At 41.9% G+C, this 27,756-nt stretch overlaps 1 protein-coding gene across 4 annotated transcripts; it reads left to right on the top strand.

Annotated features, from left to right (window-relative positions):
- The first annotated feature begins 1,025 nt into the window (after positions 1–1,025).
- Positions 1,026–27,206, top strand: LOC137286386 (A-kinase-interacting protein 1-like). 4 transcript variants are annotated; one of them, XM_067818223.1, is made up of 5 exons: positions 1,026–1,223; positions 19,479–19,613; positions 22,698–22,778; positions 23,491–23,595; positions 25,582–27,206. In XM_067818223.1, the coding sequence occupies exons 2-5, from the start codon at positions 19,494–19,496 to the stop codon at positions 25,723–25,725; spliced, it is 450 nt and encodes a 149-aa protein (XP_067674324.1). In that variant the 5' UTR covers positions 1,026–1,223; positions 19,479–19,493; the 3' UTR covers positions 25,726–27,206. The 4 variants fall into 4 exon arrangements, with proteins under 4 accessions (XP_067674324.1, XP_067674322.1, XP_067674320.1 ...); XM_067818221.1 differs by lacking the exon at positions 1,026–1,223 and adding an exon at positions 2,711–2,776; XM_067818219.1 differs by lacking the exon at positions 1,026–1,223 and adding an exon at positions 14,213–14,285.
- Positions 27,207–27,756: the final 550 nt, after the last annotated feature.

Below are 27,756 nucleotides of genomic sequence, written 5' to 3' on the forward strand. Positions count from 1 at the left end.
TCGTCCTTGCAGGATGTAGGTTTGATTCATCCTCTGTAGCACTTGTATTTTCGGCTCATTGTTAATGTGTTCTGTCTGATGCAGTCTGGCAACGCAGGTCACGCGTTATATGTGAAGTACTGTTTATAAAGACATCTGTAATTTTTTTTCTTTGAATTGTCCGTCATAATTCCCAACTGATGTTGCTTGTTGCATTACGTCCTTTGAGACAGCAAGGACGTACCAAAACGTAGTTAGACGCAGTTGTTGATCTTATTGTATTGGGAGGCAATTAATCAAATCAATTTGATCAAATTAACTGATTGGTAAAAATAGTTACTTTCCTTCCTGTTTACCTCCCGAGATAATTCGTCTTCATTTCAGTGATTTTATGTTGTGAAAGTTCCCTCAAATAAAACAGGACCGAACGGACGTTGTTTCTCGTAATTTGATTGGTCTAGAACGGACATGTGATCATTTTCTTACACCTATAAATATGACGAAATCCATATTGGGTCATTTTGACTATGGCAGTCTACATGTCAGTCTCCAACCAAGGGCAGATAATTCAGCCCCAAAGTTCTTACATAATTCAATAGATGATGCAATATAGACTGCGCTTTTTTAATACAGACACAAATTATGATCTTAATAACTATCGAATTAAACAGTAATCTTCGCAAAGACATGAGGGCATGTGGCTCGTTCCTTCAAGCGACCCTAGCGCTACGATTGTCTTAAGTTTATACTAAAGTTTGGGAGTTACGATCACCCTAGCGCTACGATTGTCTTACGTTTATACTAAAGTTTGGGAGTTACGATCACCCTAGCGCTACGATCGTCTTGGGAAACCGGGCCCACATCTACTGCAATGAATTGTCACGTATCACGCCTGCCCTTGATATGGTTACTTTCTTAGACGTGGTTTGCTCGGTTCTTCTTTCAGCTTGCAGTTTCGATGCGTTTTCATCTTTAACAATGTATGTGATACCTTGCCAGTGCTCGTGCAATCCCTAGGGCCATCACGTGGCTTATTGCACGTGATTGTTGTGTGTCACACTTTTTCACTCTATGTAATCAGTCCGTCACGTCTGTCTCCATGACCGACCGTACTCTTTTTCCGTACCCCTCTGCAGACCATAGACGATAGAAACAGGTTGCACGTCGTTGTTGGTGTATGGCATAACAGGACTCCAAAGTGGATTAACCCGCAGTTCAAACCAATAATATGGGTGTCCAATTTGGTAAGTCGTGAGGATAATAGCTTTGGTTCATTTCATTTGTGATTTAATGGACGCTGCTGATGTTTGAGATGAGCTGTTTGACTCCACTCACACACACACGTAGGAATCACTGCCTGAAACAAGGGATTATCTTCCATTAGAACAGCTTTTCAAGACGTTGACAGCTGACAATGCTTATTGTCACGAATGATCTTTACGTTTCATTACGACTTCATTAAGGTCCAGTGGGATGATGGAGTGGAGATAGAAATCGTTTGATTTCATTTAAATGGTGAAGTCAGCGTATGTCGGCTGTGTTCTGTTTCCGCTAGTAATGAAGGGTAAGGAGAAGGATTTGATAATTTAATGACTCGGGTCGTTTATTTCAGTCATTTCATAATTAACTTGAACAGATCCCTAAGGAAAAGGACACAACGGGAAGTAATGTCTCGTTATTTCGGGAAATAAGCTCACGTCGTTTTGACGGACCACGGAGCAAGGCCTAGATTTTCGGAGTTCGCTTAGGGCTAAGATAGTCGTAAGTGCCATACTTTAACGTTAACTTACGACTATGTTAGCTCTAAGAGAACTTCGAAAATCTATGTCCTTTTTCACAAAGCCTGTCGTAGCACTACGATGGTCGTAGGTCTACGCTATATCACATAGTTACGATTTTTGTTACGACCGCTTCAAGGCAATGACCCTAGGGCTGTTCTCCACTACGTTTTACTTTTGAGTAGTGTAAGTAACAAAGGCGGTTGTTTCATTGGATGCATAGTTTTTAATCGTTTATTCTACTGAATGATATCAGATCGCTGAAATTAATTCATACCGGTGAATTCCAGATCCGTCTTCATTTTATTTCTGCCTTTGAAATCACTTTCGTTGTGCCTCTATAAATAGACTGGAATGCGGCCTTACTCAAACACGAAGATGACTCGTCATCTGAAATACTGTTACAGGGACATTCAATATACCGCATTCATTCCATGTATTCTTTTTTTACCAAGTGAAACCACAGGCGATCGATGCATAGGGTATGCCCCTATACTACCATAAGAACAAGGTAATTCACCCGCTATATGGGATACTTCGATAAACTTCGATTCTCGCTAATTTCTCGCTTGACATGGATAAACATTGATATAATCCGTGACGTAAATATTCCTTTTGCTCTACAACTATGGCTCACCTTCATAAAAACCTTTTATTTTGGCTTATTACGCCGGTTTGACCGGTTATAGACCGGTATCGCATTTCTGTAAGACGGAAGTTTACGTTACACGATCGGGGACTCCGCACCGAATGCAACCGAAATCTCTGATTGGTCCAGATTACGATCACAACGCACATAGGTACTTATCGATGTCATATTCTTGGAAATGTATTCTTTAAACGCTGAACAGACACTTACATGTGAATTGATAAGAAAAGGTCAAAATGTAGTTGTTTTAGGACAGGCTGGCACTGGACAATCTCTTCTCATAAGGGAAACTTCTGTCTTACAGAGATGCGACACCGGTCAATAAGCGGTCGAAACGGCGTAATAAGGCAAAGTAAAAGTGTTTATGAAGGTGAGCCATAGTTGTAGAGCAAAAGGAATATTTACGTCACGGATTATATCAATGTTGATCCATGTCAAGCGAGAAATTAGAGAGAATCGAAGTTTATCGAAGTATCCAATATGGCGGGTGAATTACCTTGTTCTTATGGTAGTATAAGGACATATACCCTATGCATCGATCGCCTGTGCGTGAAACCTGCATTAAAACAGAGATCATGCATCGGTACATGGTCTCTGATTAGCCGTAATTATGACTGGGATCCATCCCCATGCTAGAGTGAATCAGACGCAAATGGAACTTTGTATGTACACACCTGACGGATGAGGTCGCCTTGTAACATGACACTGACAGAGCGTGGGATCTGAAGCGTGTAAAACACATACGCCTTGGGAAATAACAAGAACACGTTCAACAAAGTGCCCGGTTCCTCCTCCGAACTGTTCGAAGCTCAATGATTAATTGGACATAGGATGTGACTAAATAGTGTGAATGCACATTATTGCGGCCCCACAGGTTAGAATAATTGCTATAAACTGTAAATAGAACCTTTGGTGTGACCAGCAACAGCTGTAGCCACTGGCTACTTCAAGGCTAGTTGTGTATGCGCACGAGCGGAATTCCTTGACAATGTTTGATTATTCTCGGGTTGATGCTGGAGGAGAGGGTACGTAAGTCCACAAACATTTAAAGTAAATTCAAACTCTCCGCTATTTTAATCGTAGTATATGTATCCTTTTAAATGTATGGCTAGATGTGCCTAAATTAGCTAACGACTGAGATAAGGTTGGAAATCCAGCTAGGGTACATGCAGGTAGCAAAAGTAATGTACGTCCCCCTTGGTCCCTAGTGTGGTGATCTGCCTTGAGCTGTTAGCAGTCTATAGCCCATTTTTATATTTTATTATCCTCTGTAGTTAAAATGTTTTAGATTTAAATGCTAGTCTTAAATGGATATCTCTGATATATACTAGTGGTTTTACTGTTCTTCGTCAACAGGGTTTTAGTTTCTTATATTCTTGATCTACAGTGTCGTTACTTCTTCTCGTCACGATATGACTGCAATATTGCCGATGTGACGATAAATATTAACTCACTCACTCACTTGATGCTGGGGGTTTAGAAGGTTTACGTTCTTGGTGAGTGTGTCATGCTCCACTGATGGCACAAACGCATACAGAGGCACGGAAAGTGTCCACCTGAACAAATACTGGAACAAGCTGTCCGAGCCAAGGCATGTTGTAACCTTGGCTTGTTGTAACCTTGATCAGAACATGCTTGAGTGTACCTTTTGAGTCTGGACATGTGGACATCAGGAGATAGAATATTGCTAAAAATATCCACAACGAATTGTACCGATCCTTGAATATTGGTCGAACACAAAAGAATAGGTCTGGTCCTGAAATACCTAGAAACATAACCGGACGGATCCAGGTTTCGAAACCACAACCACTGGTGTCCACCTGCTGTGCCTAAAACGACAAAACCACCTGCAGTGCTCCGAGGTTTAAAGCATGTAGGTTTGTAGGAACATGTAGGTTTGTAAATAGGAAGCCAGGTGGCATCTAAATATGGCGTTAGACTTTAACAAACTGTATATTTACAATCCTGTCACTGTGTAAATACAATTGCAAGAGTGGTATGTACCTATGCCAGACAGTCCACTAAAGGCTGACAAGAACCGCTATAAGCCTTATTTCACTTTGTTTGCAATTCATTACAGGCGAGAACGGGCAATGACGTTATCGGCCTGCGTCTAACCAACGTCAACATTCATTAGGTCCAAGAACACGAATCTGCTATTAATATTTACTGATGCATGTTATAGTGTGTGTATAAATCCCAATATCCACGCCACAGAAAAAAAGTCACACACTCATTCAATAGCATAAACGTGTATAGGGGCTGTACCACTTTGAATAATGATCTTTCAACAGCATGTGAAGACTGAGTGTTTATTCAGTTAGAGTACACCAACAACGTACACTGTATCCGTTGATCTGACACAATTTCAAATGAAATTTTAAATCAAGTTTTTTGGGGGGAAATTTCATATTCCAGCATAAAAATTATGATAGATTCTGTGATAGGATCCCGACCAAGAAATTGGTAACGGTACGACCTGTTGTAACTCAGGTATTTATCATAGGCTCACGTTGGGCCCGATTAGTGGGAACGATTGTTCCTCTAATTGTACGTTAAAGCATGGGCTTAAAATTACGACCTCTTTAGTGACCTCGTTCCTCATAGCCCTATGACTGTCGTAAGTTTATGTATAGGAGTTACGATCGTCTTAGTGACCTTGTTCCTCGTAGCCCTATGACTGTCGTAAGTTTATGTATAGGAGTTACGATCGGCTTAGTGACCTTGTTCCTCGTAGCCCTATGACTGTCGTAAGTTTATGTATAGGAGTTACGATCGTCTTAGTGACCTTGTTCCTCGTAGCCCTATGACTGTCGTAAGTTTATGTATAGGAGTTACGATCGTCTTAGTGGCCTCGTTCCTCGTAGCCCTATGACTGTCGTAAGTTTATGTATAGGAGTTACGATCGTCTTAGTGACCTTGTTCCTCGTAGCCCTATGACTGTCGTAAGTTTATGTATAGGAGTTACGATCGGCTTAGTGACCTTGTTCCTCGTAGCCCTATGACTGTCGTAAGTTTATGTATAGGAGTTACGATCGTCTTAGTGACCTTGTTCCTCGTAGCCCTATGACTGTCGTAAGTTTATGTATAGGAGTTACGATCGTCTTAGTGGCCTCGTTCCTCGTAGCCCTATGACTGTCGTAAGTTTATGTATAGGAGTTACGATCGTCTTAGTGACCTTGTTCCTCGTAGCCCTATGACTGTCGTAAGTTTATGTATAGGAGTTACGATCGTCTTAGTGGCCTCGTTCCTCGTAGCCCTATGACTGTCGTAAGTTTATGTATAGGAGTTACGATCGTCTTACTGGCCTCGTTCCTCGTAGCCCTATGACTGTCGTAAGTTTATGTATAGGAGTTACGATCGGCTTAGTGACCTCGTTCCTCGTAGCCCTATGACTGTCGTAAGTTTATGTATAGGAGTTACGATCGTCTTAGTGACCTTGTTCCTCGTAGTCCTATGACTGTCGTAAGTTTATGTATAGGAGTTACGATCGTCTTAGTGACCTCGTTCCTCGTAGCCCTATGACTGTCGTAAGTTTATGTATAGGAGTTACGATCGTCTTAGTGACCTTGTTCCTCGTAGCCCTATGACTGTCGTAAGTTTATGTATAGGAGTTACGATCGGCTTAGTGACCTTGTTCCTCGTAGCCCTATGACTGTCGTAAGTTTATGTATAGGAGTTACGATCGTCTTAGTGACCTTGTTCCTCGTAGCCCTATGACTGTCGTAAGTTTATGTATAGGAGTTACGATCGGCTTAGTGACCTTGTTCCTCGTAGCCCTATGACTGTCGTAAGTTTATGTATAGGAGTTACGATCGCTTCAAGGAACGGAGCCGTTGAGCAAGGCGCTAAACGTCAGTTATATTACAAATGAAGGGCGGTGGAGTACTGCAGTGGTTAAAGACTTCGTTCGCCACACTGAATGCCCGGGTTCGATTCCTCACAAAGATATGAGCAACGGCCATATCTGATGAAAAGAGAAAGAACATGCCTGGAGTGACTTTACTTTAAGTCATATGTGCGCGTTAGTTTATGAATCTTAGTCAACGATATATTTCTGTCTATGCCTCGCATTACTAATGAAATCTTTCTTAGAAAGAGGGGACAGCTGAGGCGACTCTCCGTATTTCATGGATTTATGAAATATTGATTATTATAATTATTAAATAATAATGATGAGAATTCACACCCTGGGCAAGTAAGGGGTGTCTTGGTAGCCTCGTGGTTAAAGAACTTTGCCCTACACGTCAAAGGTTCGAGTTTAGTTTCCAGCCCGCATTCGTAGCATACCCCTTCCTGTGTCAACTGCTATGATATGCTTAAATACAAGCTCCGAAGGACTAATACCTCACTCACTCACATACAGTTCCTTTTGGAATGACTGCTCATGTGTTCAAGTTTTTTCAGACAAGAAATTGTGAACTTTTTTCTTCCCCAGCTTCAAACCAAAACAGTCGCAAGAACATTTAGCTTGACTCTCAAAAGATCGTAGAATCTGTAATTCACCTCATGAAGATAATCTTATGCCACAAACGGAGATGGTAAAAATAATTCCAAAAGGAAATTCATATCCGCCCAAGTACGACAGAAGCAATAGATCATCTTCGACAAAGCACAGTTCCGCGTTAACTCTGATTAATGGGTTTGCTCAGCTCTATGCATGACAACGTGAATTATTATCTTCCCTTACCAAATGCACATTGTTCTGATCGCAGTTTTTCTCCAGGACATCGGACATGATTTACAACTCTCATTTCGCAATTATATTTAACTAATCGAAACGTGACATCGCTAATTTGGATGAAATAGGTCTTTTTTAATAAACCTCGTGTACCCTGACTGTTATTTGTCGCCCATTCACCGTCTTCAGATTTCTGTTTTCCTTCATTTGACAATATTCTAGTTGATATTTGTTCATTTTTTATCCCACTGATGTTTTCATTATCTATAATAAAATTATTACTGTACTAACATTTGTATAGCGCCGATATCCAGATCAGCTGCCTAAAGGAGCTTTGTTTTTCTCCTCCATCACTAGATGTCATACTGAACGGCACGTCGTATTTTCAGTCTCAACTCCCTGGGGAACAGACTCGTGAAGGTCTGAGGTAGAAATGTCCCGCAGCATCCCATGCTTGCCATACAAGGCGACTATGCTTGTCGCAAGAGGCGACTAAAGGGATCGGGTGGTCAGGCTCGCTGACAAGGTTGACACATGTCATCGGTTCCCATTTGCGCAGATCGATGCTCGTGTTGTTGATCACTGGATTTTCTGGTCCAGTCTCTAATGTTTACAGACCGCCGCCATAAAGCTAGAATATTGCTGAGTGTGGCGTAAAACTCAACTCACTCACCCTGGGGATCACTCATCTCTTGCAGTCATTAGGCGTACCGAGTTAAAGTGGCTTTGCCATCCTTACGAGATATCAATTCACAGCTGGGTGGACTGGGACACATAGTCACAGTACTTTGTCCATGTTTACAGCACGATGCTGTACCTACAACTAATTTAAATGTTTGCATGTATTCATGCGGCCACCATCTGGTCATTTCTCAATGGATTCGTGGGTTCTTTTAAGTGTAACGGTTGTGTATTGTCTTGACTGCAAAGTCTTTACATCCAGTCGGCTCAATCCCTGTTTAGCAATATTCCATCAATAAGTGTAATCTCATGCATAAACATTGACTGCACATATTGCAACCATGTTGGGGGTCCAACCGGGGTGTGACGAGCGAACAGTTTAACCATTGTGCCATCCCATCCATGAAACAAGATCTATAGGGACATAGTACCCCAGCGTATATCAGGTTCAATCATTCCATCTTTCCAGTTTGTGGTGATTTCCTTCGTTTTCATGGTCACCTGTTTCGCTCGGATGGTGTGGTAGCATAGTAGTTAAAACGTTCGCCCGCAACGCCGATAAGCCGGGTTTGATTCTACACATGGGCACAATGTGTGAAGCCCATTTCTAGTGTTCCCCACCATGATATCGCTGGAATATTGCTTAAAGCGGCATAAAATGTTCGTAAATATTCAGTCATATATTTCAGATGCTATTGTATGAGGTAGAGTATATAACAATATGTGTCATGCGCTATATGTCTTGTTTCATGTCGCCGTAACTCTCTGGTACGACTCTTGTACGACTGAGCTGGTAATTGTGATGTCTTTCGTGAAGGGTGATAATTATGACAATGATAATCCATGCTAATCAGGGAATCACTTAGCACGGCAAGAGGGAAGAACTGTACCCAGGGGCGTAGCTCAAGTACAAAAAAAGGGCTTACAAATGATTGTTTACTAAAAAGGTTGGGCAAGCCCTCAATACTTAAACTTAAGTTTTGCAAAGTATTTGGCTTGCGCATCCTCTACAGCTCTATAGATGCACCTGACACAATAAGTAGGCATGTACCGTATTTGCGTGGTGTACAATATTAACAATCCATTTATAGTGTGCATTTATCAAAGAGCTGACATATTACCCTTGGTCAACGAGTACAGAACACACCCTGTGGAGAATACATCCTGTCTCCTGTGAGACGCTCAAGGTTCAACTTCTCACCACCTTTTTTGTTATACCATGTGCCCAAGTTCCTGCAGGGTTGACCTAGACAACTTTGAACAGCTCGCTTCCTTACAGTACTGCATATAATGCATGTGCTTCGTCGTGGGGGCAGGAGTGAAGTCCAAGAAAGTGTCAAGCGTCAAACTGCCAAACACGGTCACCCATCCAAATACTCTCCGCGTCCAGCGAACCTTATCTTCAGCTGATACAGACGCACAGGAGCATATACCACCACATTAACGACAGCTCTAGATATATCTAACCACATACTCGGGTAAATCTTTGCTCATGAGTGAATATACTATGAGGTCATTTTCTACTGACAGAAATTGTTTTTCCACCGCTTTTAGCAGGATCGGATGAGAAACGCCAGAAACTCGCTTCAAATATTGTATCCGTGTGGGAGAATAGAACTCGCCTTTTAAGCGTAGCTTTAACCACTGGGCTACCGTACTGTCGTCCAATTGTATATGAATGTTGTATATTCCTCAGGATGTCGGTTCACGTCGTGACAGAATTTATTTTTGGGTTTGGTAATAGTATTTATTTTTGGGTTTGGTTATGGAATTTATTTTGGAGTTTGGTAATTGGTAATACAATGCCAAGACAAATCAGGGCCTGTTATGTCGTTTCATTACGTGTTGAAGAGATAATCTGGACAGTATACGATCTCAGCCTGAGGCTTTTTACGTTAATTATATATGGTAAAATCCTATCGGCAGTGCTCCTCCAGTCGACCACGTTGACGCTGTCAGTAAAACCAAAGCCTCGTTGATAATTCCATTTTTTTACATACTTATCATAGTTGAAAGCCAACATTTGCCCTTGCGCTCTCGGATGCGCTCCATCTTTCTACTTATACCACAGAGAAGAGAGACGGCCCCGTATGCAGCTGGGTCGCGACCCCCACAGGTCACGTGACCCCTTGACACGTCATTCCTTTTTTAGAGATTGGTGGCGACAGGCCATTTTGTCTCAGCCTGTAAAATTCGCTCTCTATCTGCTTATTAATAAGGGTTTTGTCCTCTTTTGGGGTTCCAGCACGTGGCTGTTACCCCCTACTTTAGGTAGGTTTACTAGGATTGGTGTTACGACTTTGTATTATTGACTAATTAACCTTCATTAGTCTCAGGTAGCTGTGACCCACTTTTTCACCTGTTCGACAGGTAGCTACCGTCCCGGATTGCACGGGCTGGTGTGAGCAAACCCTCCGTGCACCGAACCCTCCGTGCAACGAGCCCTCCGTGAACCGAACGTTCGGGTACTGAACCCTGCGGGTTTATTTCCTTGTGTGTGGACGAATCCTTCGGGGTATTAAGGGTCCGTACTCGCACGGGTAGTTGCACCACGGATGTCCGCAACTCAGCCTATTATGGATCGGGTCTACACCCCTACTGTGGGAGATGCGGGAAAACCCTCATGCGGTCTGCAAGGGGTGCAAACCAACGTGTGCGGCTAATTCCCGTTGTTCGGAATGTAAGGATCTATCTGACCCGGAATCCAAAAAGGAGTAGGTTGAATGAAGTTTCTCTGACCACTAAGGTACTCAACTCAGTGAAGACGTCTCGAGCCTTCTAGAGTAACAGCTGGGTCCTCCGAACCCTAAGCCAAGGTCCCTCTCCCCTCTACGGGACTCTTCCCATTCACCCTGGAGGATGGTATGGTTGGTTTCCCGAATCAGACAGCCTAACCCTCCAGATGAGGTGGATATGTATAACCCTCCCCTCATTCGCATCCTTCCGGAGGCTGAGGACGCTACCCCTCCACCTACGGGAGGGCGCCTGTGGCGGAATTTTCAGGGGTACCTCTGGTGGAACTTTAGGACCACCCACCCTCCACTAAGAAGGCTAGGGTAGCTTCCTTTTTTGGCGAGGATTCCCTCCGTTCCCCTCAGAAGGCCCTCCCACCCCATCGTCTCCTTCAGGAGGCGGGAAGTGACTTTCAATCGGAGATGGCCGCCGCAGGACCTGGTCGTCTCCTTCCTCCATTACAGAGGAAAGACAATGTAGCAACATCCCCTTGACTAACTCCCCACTACCACTAGACCCCGCCACGTTGGACCAGGGCATCATAAGGTACCTGGCAGGTACCTCATAAGGTTTCCGATGCACACTTATCACACCCTGACAAGGAGGCTCGGTCTATCTTAGGTTCGGCCAATTACTTAGCCCATGCCAGTCAGGCCTTTTGCCGGGGAAGCAGGCATGGAAGATGGTGCAGAGCCTCTATACCGTGCATTCAGTTCCGTGGCCTGAAGCATAGCCCAAATCTGCCTGTCTGCAGAACGTATTTCGGCAGGCATCACTAATCTCCGACATGAGGGGTTCTTGGGAAGAACGAATCTCCCGGCAGAGATCAGGGATTCTCTCCACCAAGCCTCCCCCTCCGCGGGAACTCTCTTTGCAGGAGAGATTCTGAAGGCCCTTCGTTCGAGGCATGAGTTTCAGCAACAGGAGTTGACTAACAGACTCGCCTCGACCAGAGGGAGATGTCGTTCGCAGCCACTGGAGTGATCCAACCGAACCCCCCAGTCTACTCCCCAAAAATGGACAGGCCAAGTGTCCTTTGGGAAGGGGAAGGGAAGGAAGGCCACAGGGGTTCCACCCCTTCCTCCACTCCCGGGAAGAAACTTGGTGGGCCCAAGCGCGGAGGCAAACCTGCCCGAATCCCGGAGCACAATTGACTGGTGGGTCCCTCCTGTCCTCCCCCCTTCGATAGTAGATCATTCCATAGGGCCTGTAGTTGGTCGCCTCTCGAAATATGTACCAACCTGGGGTCAGCTCGGACTTTAGACAAGTTTGAATGTCAGATTCTGGAGTCGGGCTTCCACATCCCTGTCTCCTCCCCTCCACCTCTCACCTGCCAACTAGTCGAACAGCTTCCCGATCCGAACAGGTGGAAACTCTCAGTGGAGGAACTCCCTCTCGAGAATCTGACTCCCGGCTATTACTCTGATTCACGATTTGAAGGAGTTCAGCTCCTCCTTCCTCGTACAGCCACCACATTTTCGACTCTTGACATTTGGATCAGCCATGCAATCGCTGGAGCCCTCGGACTGCATGATATCCCTCGACCTTCAGGATGTGTACCTGCACATTCCGATCTATACACACATCCGATCGCAGGTACCTCTGTTTCATCATGAGAGGTCCAGACTTTCAGTGGAAGGTTCTTCCGTTCGGGATTTCCTCCACCCCACGGCTGTTCATGCGAGTAACTCAACAAATTGTCCACTTCCTTCACAAACATGTATCTGGACGATGGGTTTGATCACGACCATTCGCCAGCTGTTCTGGAAGCACAACGGGCCTTTGTTATTCTTCTCCTCTGGCGGTTAGGAGGGCTTGTAAACTTGGACAAGTCGGACCTAGTGCCTACAAAATCTCTACAGTTTCTCGGGGCCATCCTAGACACAGCAGGGTTCAGAGCCTTCGTGCCACACGAGCGAATGACGAGACTAAAGTGTCTGTGGACCCAAGCTCTGAACGGACCTCTGTCCTTCCATCAGTGGCAGAAGCTACTGGGTCTTCTGACATCCGCACAAGACTTAACGGTCAGGAGGCGACTCGTCCTCCGACCTCTTCAGATCATCCTGAACCATCACATCTGTACCCACCCCATAGGACTCCCGGATCATCTTCTCCACTTGCTCAAATGGTGGAACCAAGATGAGAATGTGTTCAGGGGTGTCCCCCTCCGTCCTCTAACCTCGTCACTCAATCTCTTTGTGGACGCCAACTGGATCGCTTCTGCCATAGCAGGCTCGCAGGGGGTGACAACTATGAAACTGTATGATTTCCAGTGGGAAGCGTTTGCTTCCTTGTGCGAGGGTCAGGGGTTTTGTGCTGACACTGCTTCCCTTCCCCAGGTAGCGGACTATCTGGTCCATCTACGTACCGCAAGAGACCTCTTCCATCAACATCAACCTGGCAGGCATCGTGTCCGTCATCAGGAAACGGTCCCCAGGGTTGGATGTGTCGGTACTCAAGGAGCTCATTAAGAGCTTCAGGCAGGCACATGGCAGATGCAAACCCAGGGCCCCCGAGTGGGACCTGAGCCTAGTCCTTAACCACCTTAAGTCGGACTTTTATGAGTCCCCAGCAAGCCCCCATCCTTAGGATGATGGTCAAGACTGCCTTTCTGGTAGCTATGGCTTCAGCCGCTAGGATCAGCGAGATTCATGCACTTCATGCGGACCTCTTCAGGTTCGAACTGGCGGATGGTGGATTGGCTATTCTAGGGCTCGATCCCACTTTTGTGTGTAAAAATCAAGAGGCGGATGAACTCGACCGCACTTTCCACATCGCCTCTTTGACTCCACTGGTGGACCCCAGTGAGAATGCATTGTGTCCGGTCAGGCTGCTGCGCATATACACGGACTGCACCCGCACCCTGAGACGGGGTCGACGCAGGTTTTTTCCTCTTCATTCCCAAAGGAGCAAAAGGGAAATTGACAAAAGGGCACTGGGTGTTTACCTCCGCTCAGCGGCGATAGAAGCCTACGAAAGCCAACCCACATACAATCAGGGCGGCATCGGCTACCTTGGCATACTACAGCAATATTGCTGTGACAAACATCCTCGGCGGGTGTTTCTGGAGGTCAAGGTCAGTCTTTGTCGACCACTATTTGAGGGAACTATCGCATGAAGATTGGTGGGAGTGTCCTGGTTAGGACCCCAGGTCTTTACACAGCAGAGAACTTCGGGGTCACTGACGAAACACAGTAAGACCTACATAGGTCTCCTAGTGGTGCAGGGCAATCTGAGATTCTTTGTTTATAAACGTTCGAATCTTTCCTCGTTCTCTGTTATCCTTTCGGTTGGACTTTTAGTTCCCTCCTAAATGGTTCCTCCTTATGCGGGATCCTCACCACAGATGGGGTCACATACAGGGGTGAAAGGAACGGGTCGCTCTTCCTTCCGACTTTCAGTCTCCCTCATCAGAACCACTTACACTACTACAGATTGAGAGACGATCTGGGTCTTAACCCCCTCTAGCCCTCCTCCTACTGTGGAATCCTGCGCAATTGTTGGTTTTCAACTATGATAAGTATGTAAGAAAATTGGACATTTTTTTATTAAATGTTATTTTTTATACTTACCTTGTTGAAAGCCAACAAATAGCGATTTTCCTCCCTCCTCCCCTCTCAGGTGGGTGGCCTCTGTCGCCGCCAGGGAATGACGTGTCAAGGGGTCACGTGACCTGTGGGGGTCGCGACCCAGCTGCGTACGGGGTCGTCTCTCTTCTCTGTGGTATAAGTAGAGAGATGGAGCGCATCGGAGAGGGCTAGGGCAAATGTTGGCTTTCAACCAGGTAAGTATACAAAAAATAACATTTAATCAAAAATGTCCCATTTGGTGCATGTGTCCTTGAGTGTCCTCACGCCATTTGTTGCTGATTACGCGCTGTCAGTGAATTTATTATTACACATTTATTCCTGCCGTTGATGATGGAGTCGGGAACATTTTAGTCACGACAGACGATGCTAGGCTGTTTTTACGTGTGATACATAATGACCATGGTTGCCGACATGACAGCTTGTAGGATGAAAGTCCAGCCTTGTGCGGATCTTTGGCTTAATCCACGAGCCCGAGTTCTGCCAGACGAGGAAGCATGATTAGTGAGATGCCGGATCGAAAATCTCAGTCTTAGGATTCTGGTACCGGTCATAATTTATGGCGCGCGTTCGGAGGTGGGGACAGTGAGTACGGACATTCACATTGTAATGCGCCTCCATAACAATCGTCATCACCCCTACTAGCCAGTCTAAGTAGACTTAGTCTCAGTTCTTTGGGTTACACTCCACTATTGACTGAGACTGAGCAGTTTCCATAGACTGCCCTAGTAGACATACACTGAGGACGGTCCTCAACTTTGTTGAGACAAGTCCAGCTGGTACCTTCACTGCAGTGAATTACATTGAAGATGGATGGATGGTTGCTTTGTTCGGCAATGTTTCGGCGGCGGTCTGTAAGTTATCGAGCCCGGACATGATAATCCAGTGATCAACATCATGAGCATCGATCTACGGATTTGGGAATCGATAACTTATGTGAGCAAAGTCAGCGACCCTGACCACCCGATCTCGTTAGTCGCCTTTTACGACAAGCGCTAGTCGCCTTTTGTGGGTTACTGAAGATCAATTCTAACCCGGATCTTCAAGCTTCCCTACCACGACAAGTGCAGCTAGCAGGTGTATAAGACTGTATCCTACCCACGACTGTAAATTACACTGAATGTTGTTTCATCACTGGATTGGCCCAGGTTCGATTATTTACAGACCATCCGACGAACGTTTATAAGATTCTGACCAGTACATCTACGACTTGAGAAGCCTTCACGGCACCTACTCATCGTGTTGTAATTCCAATCCTTCGTCCAGGTGTAAATATGAATTGTCTTGTTTGATTACTCGCCACCTTTATTCCACTGCGGGTATTTTTGTCATACATAGTACGATGACTCACTCTCCAGTGTAATCTATATACATACATATAAACCTGAGCAGTGGGAGTCCTTCTGGCACGACGAAATTATTTATATCCATGTATGTGGGCGTTATTTTCAAAGTAAGCCGTCACGCCGTCAGAATTCAGTTTAAGCAGGGATGCTCTACAACAGGCTCCCTGCTTCAAGGTCACTGTCTTACCGTACATTTAACGAATCTAGAGTCGTTTGGAACCAATGATTCCAGTGCCCATCCAATGTTTTCAAATACTGGAAAATATCACACCCGCTACTGCATAAAGAGATTGACATTCAATCCAGTTCCTCTTATTCAGTATGGAGCTGTTGTCTCCTGCGGTCTTGAATGTACGGTTTTTCCTTTCTTGCATGTTGAATGTAATTTATTTAATTAGTCAACACAGGCAACATGTTCATAGCATATATAGTTCATTATTACCTCGGATAGCCGCTTTGAGGCTCTAGAAGGTTATTGTCACCTGACCAATTCCACCTATTTTCTGCTGGGAGAACAGAGGTGCAATGTTGATGCTACGTACGTGTGCTTCATTGTAGGGCAGAACTGAAGTCCCGTGTGCATTATGTTGTGTGCAGTTAGAGCATGCCTCCGTCACGCGGAGTTCAAAGCTATACTTGAAACGGTATTTCCTACGCATTGAGAAATGAAGATGCCTCCAGATATTGAAGCGTACTTACAAACCATGTATCAACTTTCTATATCTGTACTGTGTTCTTTTCTGGTTGTGTTAATAAAATAAAAAATCAAGAAAACTGAGTTTTATTTCGTGTTCCTTTTTGATCAACTGAACCTGTTTTTTTAAAACATGTGTTCTTATGTGTGGCTGGCCAATACATAGTTTGTGATAATTACCTCCCTTGAAAGAAGGGAGGTAAACAAGTTCCAAACCGTTGACGAAGTTGGGAAGTCAGAAGAAGAGTTGACAACGAAACCAGGACAAAATCGCTTTTCTAAAATGTCTTTCAAGGTTATTGATGTTTTTCCACTCTTTGGGATAATTACATATATCTTTCATTTTGTTTCATTTGGTCGGTAAGCATGTTATGACTGAAATAAGTTATGGAAACTTTGGGAGTTTGGCAGCCGCGGCAAATTTGATTCGATTTCAACTTCAAGCATCTCAGATACGACTTTGTCAGTTATAGTTGTTTGAAACAAGTTCCCTCCGTTCCCCCATTTTCTTTCTTCCGTAGAATTACAGAGCTAACATTAATTGAAAAAAGCCTATATACTGTTCTTAATTTTTGGACGTTAAATTGTTTGTGTGAGTCCAGTCTAATAAGTGTTGCGTTAGGTTTTATTAAAGGGGCACAGATGCGGAACAATTTCCGTGGACTGGTGGTTTCTTTTGCTATTGTTTTTCTCCCGTGAGTACCCGGATGATATCCCAGAATTTGTGACTGGTTTGTGATCTCTGCTGCGCCTCCCATATGCGCAATTCATAGTTTATGTGTAGACTGATCAACAAAGATGAAGTCGTTATTATGAAAACAAATCAAACACCTTGAAGTTTACTCATCTGCCAGTGATATGGAAAAAAAACAACGTTAGGACTGAAAAATAACGAAGTCAGTGTATGTCTTTATATTTAGTTCCATGTCACATTTGTATGCATTGTGAAAGTTAATTAAAAAACCCACACTGTCTGCTTATACTTACAGTGAATTTCTCACATGATTTTAATATCTAAACATCGTATAGATTGCCAACGTGAATCATATTTCACACACACCCTATTCGCGACCTAGTTCATGTTTTTTGTAATATACATTATGCTGAATCAGAGACCATATAATATGGTCTCTGGCTGAATGTTACAAGAAGTAAATTAAAACAAAATGCAAATATTAAATTTAAGACAGACGAAAGTTATAGCAACAATGTCATGCTATTACCTGGTTCAGGAATGTATCCATCAAAATCCTTATAAAAGAACAATATTCCATTCATCTGCAGCTGCTAAATAATCCTGCTCTATGTCTTGTGTCTTTCAACAGTCTAACATGCGAAAAGGTGACACACCGTTTGAGAATTTTTCACACTGGTGTATACATAAACTCACAGGTCATCCACCTGGCACACCTGGCAACGAACTGTATGATGTCCGCCATTAGTTAGCCAATAATGAACATCAATCAATCAGTCAAGGCAATGGCGGTTAATTCTTTGTAGGAAGGATGTTGGTTTTACACTCATACTTTACGACAGGGTGCATTCAGTATAGATTACCTAAAATCTACACTCATAAACATTGCCTTTTTGACAAATCCACTGTGGAAGTAATTAATCAATCAGTGTGTTATCGGTTAATCCTGTGATCGATGTTTCTTTTTGTAACTCAGCTGATAAACCCTCTGGCATCACTTGCATGTACATATTACATAACATGCAATACATTTGCCACTACAGACCTTAATTTATAATGTTGAGTATTTACTCCAGACAGGAGAAATGCCAAATGGGAACCTATGTCAAGTAATTTTAGTGGTGTTATCACTATTTATACCTGTTATAAATTCATTAACTGTAACGCGAGTTACAGCAAGGAAGATGTAATCTCTGTGTCGCATGCAGCCTGAAAACACCTTTGGGCCAAAACTGTTTTGAGGATACCAACGGAACTTCGTTGTTACATAAAAAATGCACATAGGTGTTTGCTGTGTTCTTGGGTAAATGGGTATAATCAGTTTTTTGAAACCTAAGAACATTTTCAGATTTCTCTACCAATGGCAAAGTCATTGTTATTATTTACGAATTCAGATAAATCAACTGTGTGTTGTTTATTATCATAGATAATAAACCAGGGTCGTAGCTACCAAAATTTACGTATGATGTTTGCTATGACAGCTGGACCAACCCTCAAAACTATCTAAATATAAAGCTTTGCAATCTTTCTGACTTATGTGAAACAAATGGTCATCCGATGTTTTAGGGTGAAGAAATTCTGCTAATGTGGACAGGAGCCCAGTCCCTTTGTCCGTCATGGTCGAGGGAGTGAGTGCTGACCAAATTGCTGCTTGGTTTCATAATATTAGAGACCCGTGAAGGTCCCGGGGTAGAATAGGCCTTCAGCAAGCCATGCTTGCCATAAAAGGCGACTAAGCTTGTCGTAAGAGGCGACTAACGGGATCGGGTGGTCAGACTTGCTGACTTGGTTGACATAAGTCATCGGTTCCCAATTGCGCAGATCGATGCTCATGTTGTTGATCACTGGATTGTCTGGTCCAGACTTGATTATTTACAAACAGCCGCCATGTAGCTGGAATTCTGCTGAGTGCGGCGTAAAATTAAACTCACTTAGATCGTTTGTGAGAAACATTATTCGCTCTGCATCAGTGCCCCTTTAACCATTCCCATGTATACCCATAATATATATAATTTTATAAATAATATTTGGGATTGCAGATCGAGAGGAACTTTTACCTGTTGTTTTTTAGTTCAAATGTTTGATGTACTGATCGGGGTAGGATCAGCAGTGAGTGGTTGCACTAACTACCACTCATCACCCAGAATGGCACTTGGCAATGTATACTCGGAAATCGTTGTATTGCAGCATTCAGGGTATCATGGCAAATCAGTATTTCCGGTTTTACATGCCAGACACACCTTTTAGAGGTGATTTTGTACGTAAATCAACAGCCTGACATCAGTGGCTTGTTTACTTTTTTTAAACCAACATAAGGAAATTTCTTCCAGCAGAATTATTAACATTATACTCTGGAAGTCTGTATGAATACACAAAGGGTGCTAGCAGCATGTGCTCCCTTCCTATATATTAAGAGTCTCTATTTGCAGGGTTTGGTAATGGTAATGGTAATGGTAATATTAAGGCATCATTTGAGTGCACTCTCTTGAAAAATTACTAGTGTTTTATTTTAGCTACATTTTCAATAGCATTTATTAGTGCATATATGTTGGAATGGATTATTTGTATGTATGCTCATCCTTTACAGTCTACTAATACTATCTACTATTAACATAATGTTTCAGTGTAGTACCTACAACTTTCTTTTATTTTTCAGCCATGTTTGGGAGACATGTGGGCTGAGAACACATTAGAGCGAGCGTCACGGGTAGGGCAGGAAGTACTCGAAAGAACCAGGGCAAGGAAGGTGGATTGGCCCTCACACAAGCAGTATGGCCACAACCCTGTACAGGTGAGGAAACTAGAACTGGGTTTCAGTGTAGACACATGCTTGACAAGTGTCCCAATCCTGATGCCACTTATCAGTCTGAGACGTAACGTGTACACGAGACAGTTTATTGTCTGTTGTTCACGAGACTGTGCGCTCCGCAGTACTAACTGAATGCTTCACCCAAATTAATTCAATCACCAATTCCATTGAGTGCGAACACGGAGTGGGGTAATTGAAGGGTCCTGCAAAATCCCCAAGCATGGTGGTTAATTGACAGTCGTGTATAAACAGGTTTCTTGATTATTTCTGTTTAACATTAGCTTGATCAGTCGATAGATATTTTGTCTGACAGAATATTTAAAACTTATCCTAGGTGCATGTATACTGGGACTTTTTGGCGGCACGTGAAAGCATCAGGAAAGCAGAAACACCACGCCGTGAGTGGGCTGTGTACATATGCAAATTAATGTACAGTTCATGTAACAGTTCATGGCATATGAAATAGTGATTCATTTCATTTGAATGTACTACTGGTAAAAATATCAACATATTCAGCTTTGCAATAAGTTCTGGGACATTTTGAAACTAGTATCACCCCTGTTGCCATTGCATCTTGCATGAATGAAAAAATAAACCTAATTTATCAAGAGAAACACTGTGATAACTATGCAGTCATTTGCATATTTTCCGGAAGTGGCGGAGGCCTATTATGTAACACCCAGCACATGGCACATGTTTTTATTATTGTTATAAATACTGTAAAACATGAAATTAATGCGAGCATTTTATTACTATGAAAAATGCGTTTGTACTCTTCATGCATTATTATAATGATGCATTTCAGTCTGACCAATTCAGAATATTTAGAACCCATGTCATCTTTATTATCTTCAGGTTAGTATTTATCATAGCAATACAGAATATAACAACAATTTAGACATCTCTCAAACTTAATTCACAAACAATATTTTCCATGACACTAATTGCTGTCCTTTGAATTTATTCATCATCAGATCACTAATATGTAGCAGCAGTGTTGACCTTTTGGATTATGTTTATGAATGTTGTTATTACTATTTAGACATGTATTAGTAAGCAATTGTGGGATTAAACATGCAGCATAATGACAACACCAGCAGCTCACTTCCATTCATTGCTTAACAAGATTCACTTCAGGTTAAATGGTAAATAACAAGTGTGAAAAGAAAAGGAACTTTAAAGATTCAGGATGTCACATTTTAGCATCAACACAGATTCCTGACCTCGAATTAATTTCGTGATGCATTTTAGGCAAGACACTGGTACTCGCATTCATTTTGTGATACATGATAGTCTGTTTGGCTCAAAAGCAGACCAATGAATTGCAATGTAACTCAAAAACAAATAAGTGTAACATACTCAATAAAACGCTGATCATAATCAAAACATAATACCCACTCTGTGACGTTTTTGCAGAATTTTTGTCCAAATAAAAAAAAAAGTTGTTCAAAAAAACTATCATTAAAGTATTGATACAGTTCACTGTTTATTACGAGTTAGGAGTGGAGAGAAAGGCACAGCCAGGTGGTCGAGAAGCACGTGCACAAGTGCCAAGAAAGTTACTTATGCATTAACCTGTGCTGTGCTATCTCCATGCTTTTTTGCACACCTGGCTGTCCCTTCCTCGGCACGTATCACTCATACCAATTAGTGAACTGTGTCAATATTTTAATGATGGTTTGTTAAACAATGTTTATATTTTAAGGGAAAATATTCTGCAAAAGCTCAGCTCGATAATATTTGTACCTCCCTTTTCTGGCTTTGCCCTCTCACAATGGCCAGTCAGATAAATGAGCTGAAATTGCAGCTGGAGTGATAAAGGTTTGCTCTTTTACTAGAACGGGAGTCAAGTTTTCTATGTTGAAGCAAGATGACACCACCACCAGCACTGTTTATGAAAGAAACACAAGTGAGATATAAGCCTTGTGATTGGTATGCTCAACTTCCTAGATTGGATAGAAAGCCAGCAAAGGGAGGTAATGAAATTATTCCTATATGCCATAGCATGCATCCAAGGTCCTAGTAGAGATTTATCAGAACATATAGCCTGAAGACCTTGAGTCATATTGACAAAGAAGTACACGTCTCATTAAAGTCATCATGTGAATGTTGTCACTATGTGTGCCGTGGTTGTTCTGAGAGTGGTGTTTCCTGACCTCCCGTCATCCTAGGTCGGAATCCAAGGTTTGTCAGTACAATACTGATCCAAGACTTGCATTACTTTGATCATTCCTCCCACATAGAGGTGACATGCCCAGGTTATTTGATTATCAACATGATCAATCACTGATTAACTTCAGCCAAACATGTTTGTAAAAGCAAAATAAATACACATTCTCACACTAGTCACAGCACTTGTTTTGTTATATTGTGTTTTGCAAACAACCACAAGTACGACATGAACTATCGGACAGCCAGCACAACAAGCAACTGTTTTCACTGAACTTTTTAGCACAACCACAGTCAGCCATCAGCATGTTTCCTTAAACCTTAATATCAGCCAGTTAAATGAGGCAGTTATTGTTTACATTGAGCATTTTCAACACAAGAGGTATTAATATTTCCAAGAAATTTTCAACACAGCTAGCAACATTTGTTGGAGTAAAATGTTAAACACAAGTGTTGACTAGCAACAGCTGTCGCTTGTTTTTAGGAAAATCATCTTGTCGACATGCTAAGGCTTCAAAGCTGAGATTAGTTTGGGTTTTTTTTGTTCACTTGTGAACTGGCCAAACTGAAAAGACACAGACCATAAATATTATGATATATATACTTTGATTACTATTTTCTACCAATCAGTTATCGATGAAATCAATTAACACCACTAGCCCTAATAAGTAAATAGTGTTCAGTGTGCCCTACAACTCGCTGGTCACCTTCTTGTGCCTCACGGGGCAGTGGGTAGTCTTGTGGTTAACATGTTAGCTTGTCACACCGATAACCCAGGTTTGATTCCCACATGGGTATAGTGTAAAGAAGCCCATTTCTGGTGTTCCCGCCATTATATTGCTGGAATATTGCTAAAAGTTGCATAAAACTAAACTCGCTCACTCTTGTGTCTCACAGGATCCTCATGTACACACATCGCTAGATGATGCATTGGCCAGTATACTGCACTATATGTCAGTGACAACAAAGAACTGCAAGGTGAGCTCAAACATAGAAATTCAGTGACCAAACTATTGTATCAATTTACTGCTATTTTAACACTGTAAAGAAGGTTAAAAGAAAGTGCTCTACTAGACCTCATCCTGAATATGTTTATTGGTCTCAGATTGACAGGGAACCTAGTTTATATTGAAAACACTGCTGTGGCCTAATTATTCCATTTGTAAATTTGTTTTAATGACAATACGTGTAGGTTTCAATGTCAATCAAACAAATAATGACAAGAGCAGGATTTGACTATATTCCCAGGGATCTAATGTAGGGGGAAATATGGGTCTGGATCCCATTTCACAAAACTCTCGCAAGCATAAGATCTCTTAACTTTCCTCGTAGCATTTTCACCTCTTATGTTACAGTATACCAGGTACATATGCTATGAGAAAAGTTACGAGATCTTAGGCTTATGAGAGTTCTGTGAACCAGGCCCCTGTCTGTCTACAATTTTTTTGTTTCCGGAACATAACTCAAGAACTGTTCAATATTCTTTTTCACAAAAATTGTTAGATGTACCTAAAGTGATGCTTTTTAGCTACTTGCTGATTTTTGTCATTTCTATTTTATTCAGTTGCCATGGAAACAATTTTAACATTAAGTAACTATCATATCATTTGTCCTTTCAAATATGTGAGGACCGGGGTGTCATCTTCTTATGACTCTTGTTCTTATTGAGGCTGCTTGTATTTTGTTACAGCGTTACTACAACAGCATTGGTGAATCTCAACGGAGTGCTTCAGACAACATCCACTGCAACAGATTCCACGCCCCAGCGTACGCTGCAACACACAAGACAAACCCAGTAGGTCACTGGGATGAACTGGTGCACAAACGTCACTATGCCATACTTACAGGAATTTCACTACTAACATGATACATATTTGTACAGCAATGATTTTAATGAAAGATTATTTGAAGTTAGATGCCATAATAATATCATAATAACACTGATTATGTCTCATCTATTGATGACCCGTGAAGGTCCTGGGGTAGAATAGGCCTTCAGCAACCCATGCTGGCCATAAAAGGCGACTATGCTTGTCGTAAGAGGCGACTAACGGGATCGGGTGGTCAGACTTGCTGACTTGGTTGACACGTCATCGGTTCCCAATTGTGCAGATCGATGCTCATGTTGTTGATCACTGGATTGTCTGGTCCAGACTCGATTATTTACAGACCGCCGCCATATAGCTGGAATATTGCTGAGTGCGGCGTAAAACTAAACTCACTCACTCACTCACTCACTGTTGATTAACATCTTACATGTCTTCCTTTCATGAAGTTTACGTTAATGTTAATGTAGTCACTGCGCCACTGAGCATCTCTATGGTGGATTTTAGGCACATTATAAATACATTATTATTATTTTCATGTTATTAAAAACCCAAATGTGGGCCAGTAATGTTCCAGATAAATAAGTCATTCATCCCAAATTGTTAAAAAGAGAAAGCGAGGCTATCCTGTAATGTGCTGCAGGATATTTTGTGATGATGCGCATGGCACTTGTCAGTCGCAGGTCGTTGATATGTGTAGATGTGGAATATCTCTTCAGTGATAATCACACTGGAGACTTGATTATTCACCTGCAGCCATCATACAACTGTTGTACTGCTGATTGTGGCATTAGAAATGAAGAACCCATAGAAATAATAGTGGCATTAACGATTTGATTAGTTTTAATGAATCGTTTGAAACCTGCATCACTGAAGGTTTCTGTCAAATTATTAGTAGGAATGGATAGCCCAGTCATCTAAGGCACTGAAAGTTGCTGTGTAGAGTTCTCTCTGTTGAGCACTCAGAACCATATGATCGAGGATTTAAATAAGGAATTTCCCTTAGACTTAGGTAACCATAGTGCAGTGTTAAAGAACGGGAGTTAAGGTTAACCTTAGTTAAGGTTGCTTTGTGAAAGGAGCCCCTGGGCTACAAAATTGGGTCCCAGGCTCTTGAAATAATATTATCAGTGCAATGATATGATATAGTTGTCTTGCAGTTGCTATTATTGTGCAAGTGTAACGTGATAACCACATTGTGAGAGCAAATAAATTGCAAATGATACTATAACCCGACTAGTAGCAGACTGGGTGATAACTTATTGTTACTTTGATCGAAATTTTTACAAAAAGTATTTGGACTTTTTCTGTGTCCTTGTGAAGGTGCTAATAAATATTGTTGCATCCATTGTTAATATTTACGTGTATAGGATGCAGGAATTCGCATCCCATAAATCCCTGACCATTCAAATGTCCATGGGATCCACCAGTATGGTCAGTGCCTCAGTCCTTTGTTACATCTGGCCTTCTTCCCAGTGTTATCTAACACACAGTCACATAGTAGAAATACTGTTCAAACCAGTGTTACAACTCTCTCAGCTATTAAGCAGAGATACCCTTGGTACCTGTAACGCTGCATGAAAAATATTAAATGTTTCTCAGGCACATTTTTTTCAAAAGTGATGAGGGCAGAAAAACTTTTTTTTAAAAATATTTTGTACAAAAAGTGATGCGAGAGGAACACGTTTTTATTTTGTTCTCTCAGAAATACAGCTTGGGAAGTTTAGAATGTTATGAGTAGTAGATTCAGTCATAGTCAGTTCTTACAGACACTCATTCTTATAGTGGACAAATGGGATGATCAGGACGTGGCCAAGTCAAAACTATTTTTTTTCAATGGCAATAAAAAATGTTACGCGCATAAATGTAAGTGACACGCCAAAGCCAGAGAAACATTTCAATTTTTTGATAGTAATGAAAGCAGTGTTAAAGTTAACTCATTTGCTTTTTGTCAGCTTCAACGGACAGAAGATGTCCACATCTTGGTAGAGCCAGGAGCGTACGCTGTGTCAGCTGGAGCATGGGGCACCCAGAACCAGCAGAAGCATGTTGTCCACGTCCGAGAGGGAACCACCGTCAACATGGATTTCATGTTATGACAGCCTGTCAGGCCTCAGGAAGTCACACTTTAAATACATGTTATACTAGTCATACTGTTAATCATGATATTAAACACAAATGGTCTTTTTGCATCATGTCAGTGATGTCAACATTGAAGTTTTATATCCTGTTACAACTTACATTGGTGCAGTGTAATTTGCCAAAACATTATTGCCAAAACTAATATTAAACGACATGGCTTCCATTCTATTCACAGTTCTCCCTTTGTTGACTTTCCACCTATGCTGTCTCAATTCTACCAATACAGTGAGCAATATTTTAGGGTTATTTTAAGGAGCTAGACTTCCAGTTTGGACGCTGAAAACGTTCCATATTTTCCATATTCAGAACAATCTATTTTGACTTCAGACTGTTTTAAGTGTAGTGAATTGTTTACTCTTTTATACTTTGGTTTTACAGTCTACTACTATACAAAATCTCTTTTTAACATGAAGCTGGTGTATATATTGATAACAATTTTCAATGAATCTATCATCTAATTATCATGCTGTCACAGGATTTTAACTGTGTGATGATTAGAAAAAATCAGTAAACTTTGGAATTGTGTATATGTGATTGAGGATCATTATGCTAGCCAAATCCATGAAAATCAGACCTATTACTATACACTACTGGTTTACAAGAGCTGAACTGGGCCACATTCACAAAGTAGGCACGGCACTAAGATGATCTTAACTTTCATACTTTAATATAGACTTGCAACAAAGTTCTAAGGGAACTCTCATACATAGGCTTGTAGTAACTTCATACAACAAGACTAAGATGTGCAGGATTGACTTCTACATAACATACTGCAAAGAGTGGCATTTGCCTTGAATACAAAGGAGCCTTGTGAATGTGGATGTAGCATCTCCTCAGATGTCTTCCTGATTAACGAATGTCGAGACTGGGTCCTGTGGTAATTGTCAGGTTTCTGGATGAACAGGGTCTGCACAGCTAGTTTCCAGTTTTCCAGTACACATCTTCAAGCCATCTTGCTATATCTTAGGTTTTCAGGACTGTTTCACCAAGTGTAATAATTATTAAGGTGCAACTGCAAACATGGTAATTGTTTTTTCTGTTTTAATGTTTTTAAGATGTGCAATACATATTCTTCCTTTTGTGTAGACAGTATTGTTTTGAAATATGTGCCTGTTGAAAATAATGTTCCTTTAAAGTCATATTATCAGCAATGCATTTATTCTGCAGTGTTTGTGGTGCTAAGAAAAAATGTGCTTCATTTTCACACTATTTTGAAACTTGAGGGTAAGTTCATACCTGAACGGTGTTTTGCAGGAGAAAAAGTGCAAATTTACACAAGCATGCTGCTTCTGCATTGAACACAAGTCATTATCATCATACAAACTCAAATATTGCAATTCTCATTGTTATTTTATGGGTCACAAGATTATCCAGATATATGTATGTGATAATGATACATAAATAGTAATGTGGAATAAAGTTTGTTTTATGACATGTTTTTATGCGTTTATTATTGCTTATTAACATTTATTTTGTCTTAGAACACTGCACATGTACAAATTCACATTTCATTTGTTCCTTCACCATATGTACTTTTTCCACATCTGTCACGCAGTAGTGTGTATATTGAGCGAGTGAGTTTAGTTTTACACGTCACTCAGCAATATTCCAGCTATATGGCGGCAGTCTGTAAATAATCAAGTCTGGACCAGACAATCCAGTGATCAACAACATGAGCATCAATCTGCACAACTGGGAACCGATGACGTGTCAACCAAGTCAACGAGCCTGACCACCTGATCCCGTTAGTCGCCTCTTATGACAAGCATAGTCGCCTTTTATGGGAAGCATGGGTTGGTGAAGACCTATTCTACCCCGGAACCTTCACGGGTCGTAGTGTGTATAATTTATGTTGGCTGAACCTGCCAAGATAACAATGGCCCATGTATATAAACCTGAAGTGTGCTTCGTACTATATATTACGTCATCTCGTTTTCCCAGAATAACCGCATTTTAGGTTGTTTTGAAGGGACAGGTTTTACTTTTCG

The sequence above is a fragment of the Haliotis asinina genome, chromosome 6 (genome assembly GCF_037392515.1).
Source record: "Haliotis asinina isolate JCU_RB_2024 chromosome 6, JCU_Hal_asi_v2, whole genome shotgun sequence".
Taxonomy (NCBI): domain Eukaryota; kingdom Metazoa; phylum Mollusca; class Gastropoda; order Lepetellida; family Haliotidae; genus Haliotis; species Haliotis asinina.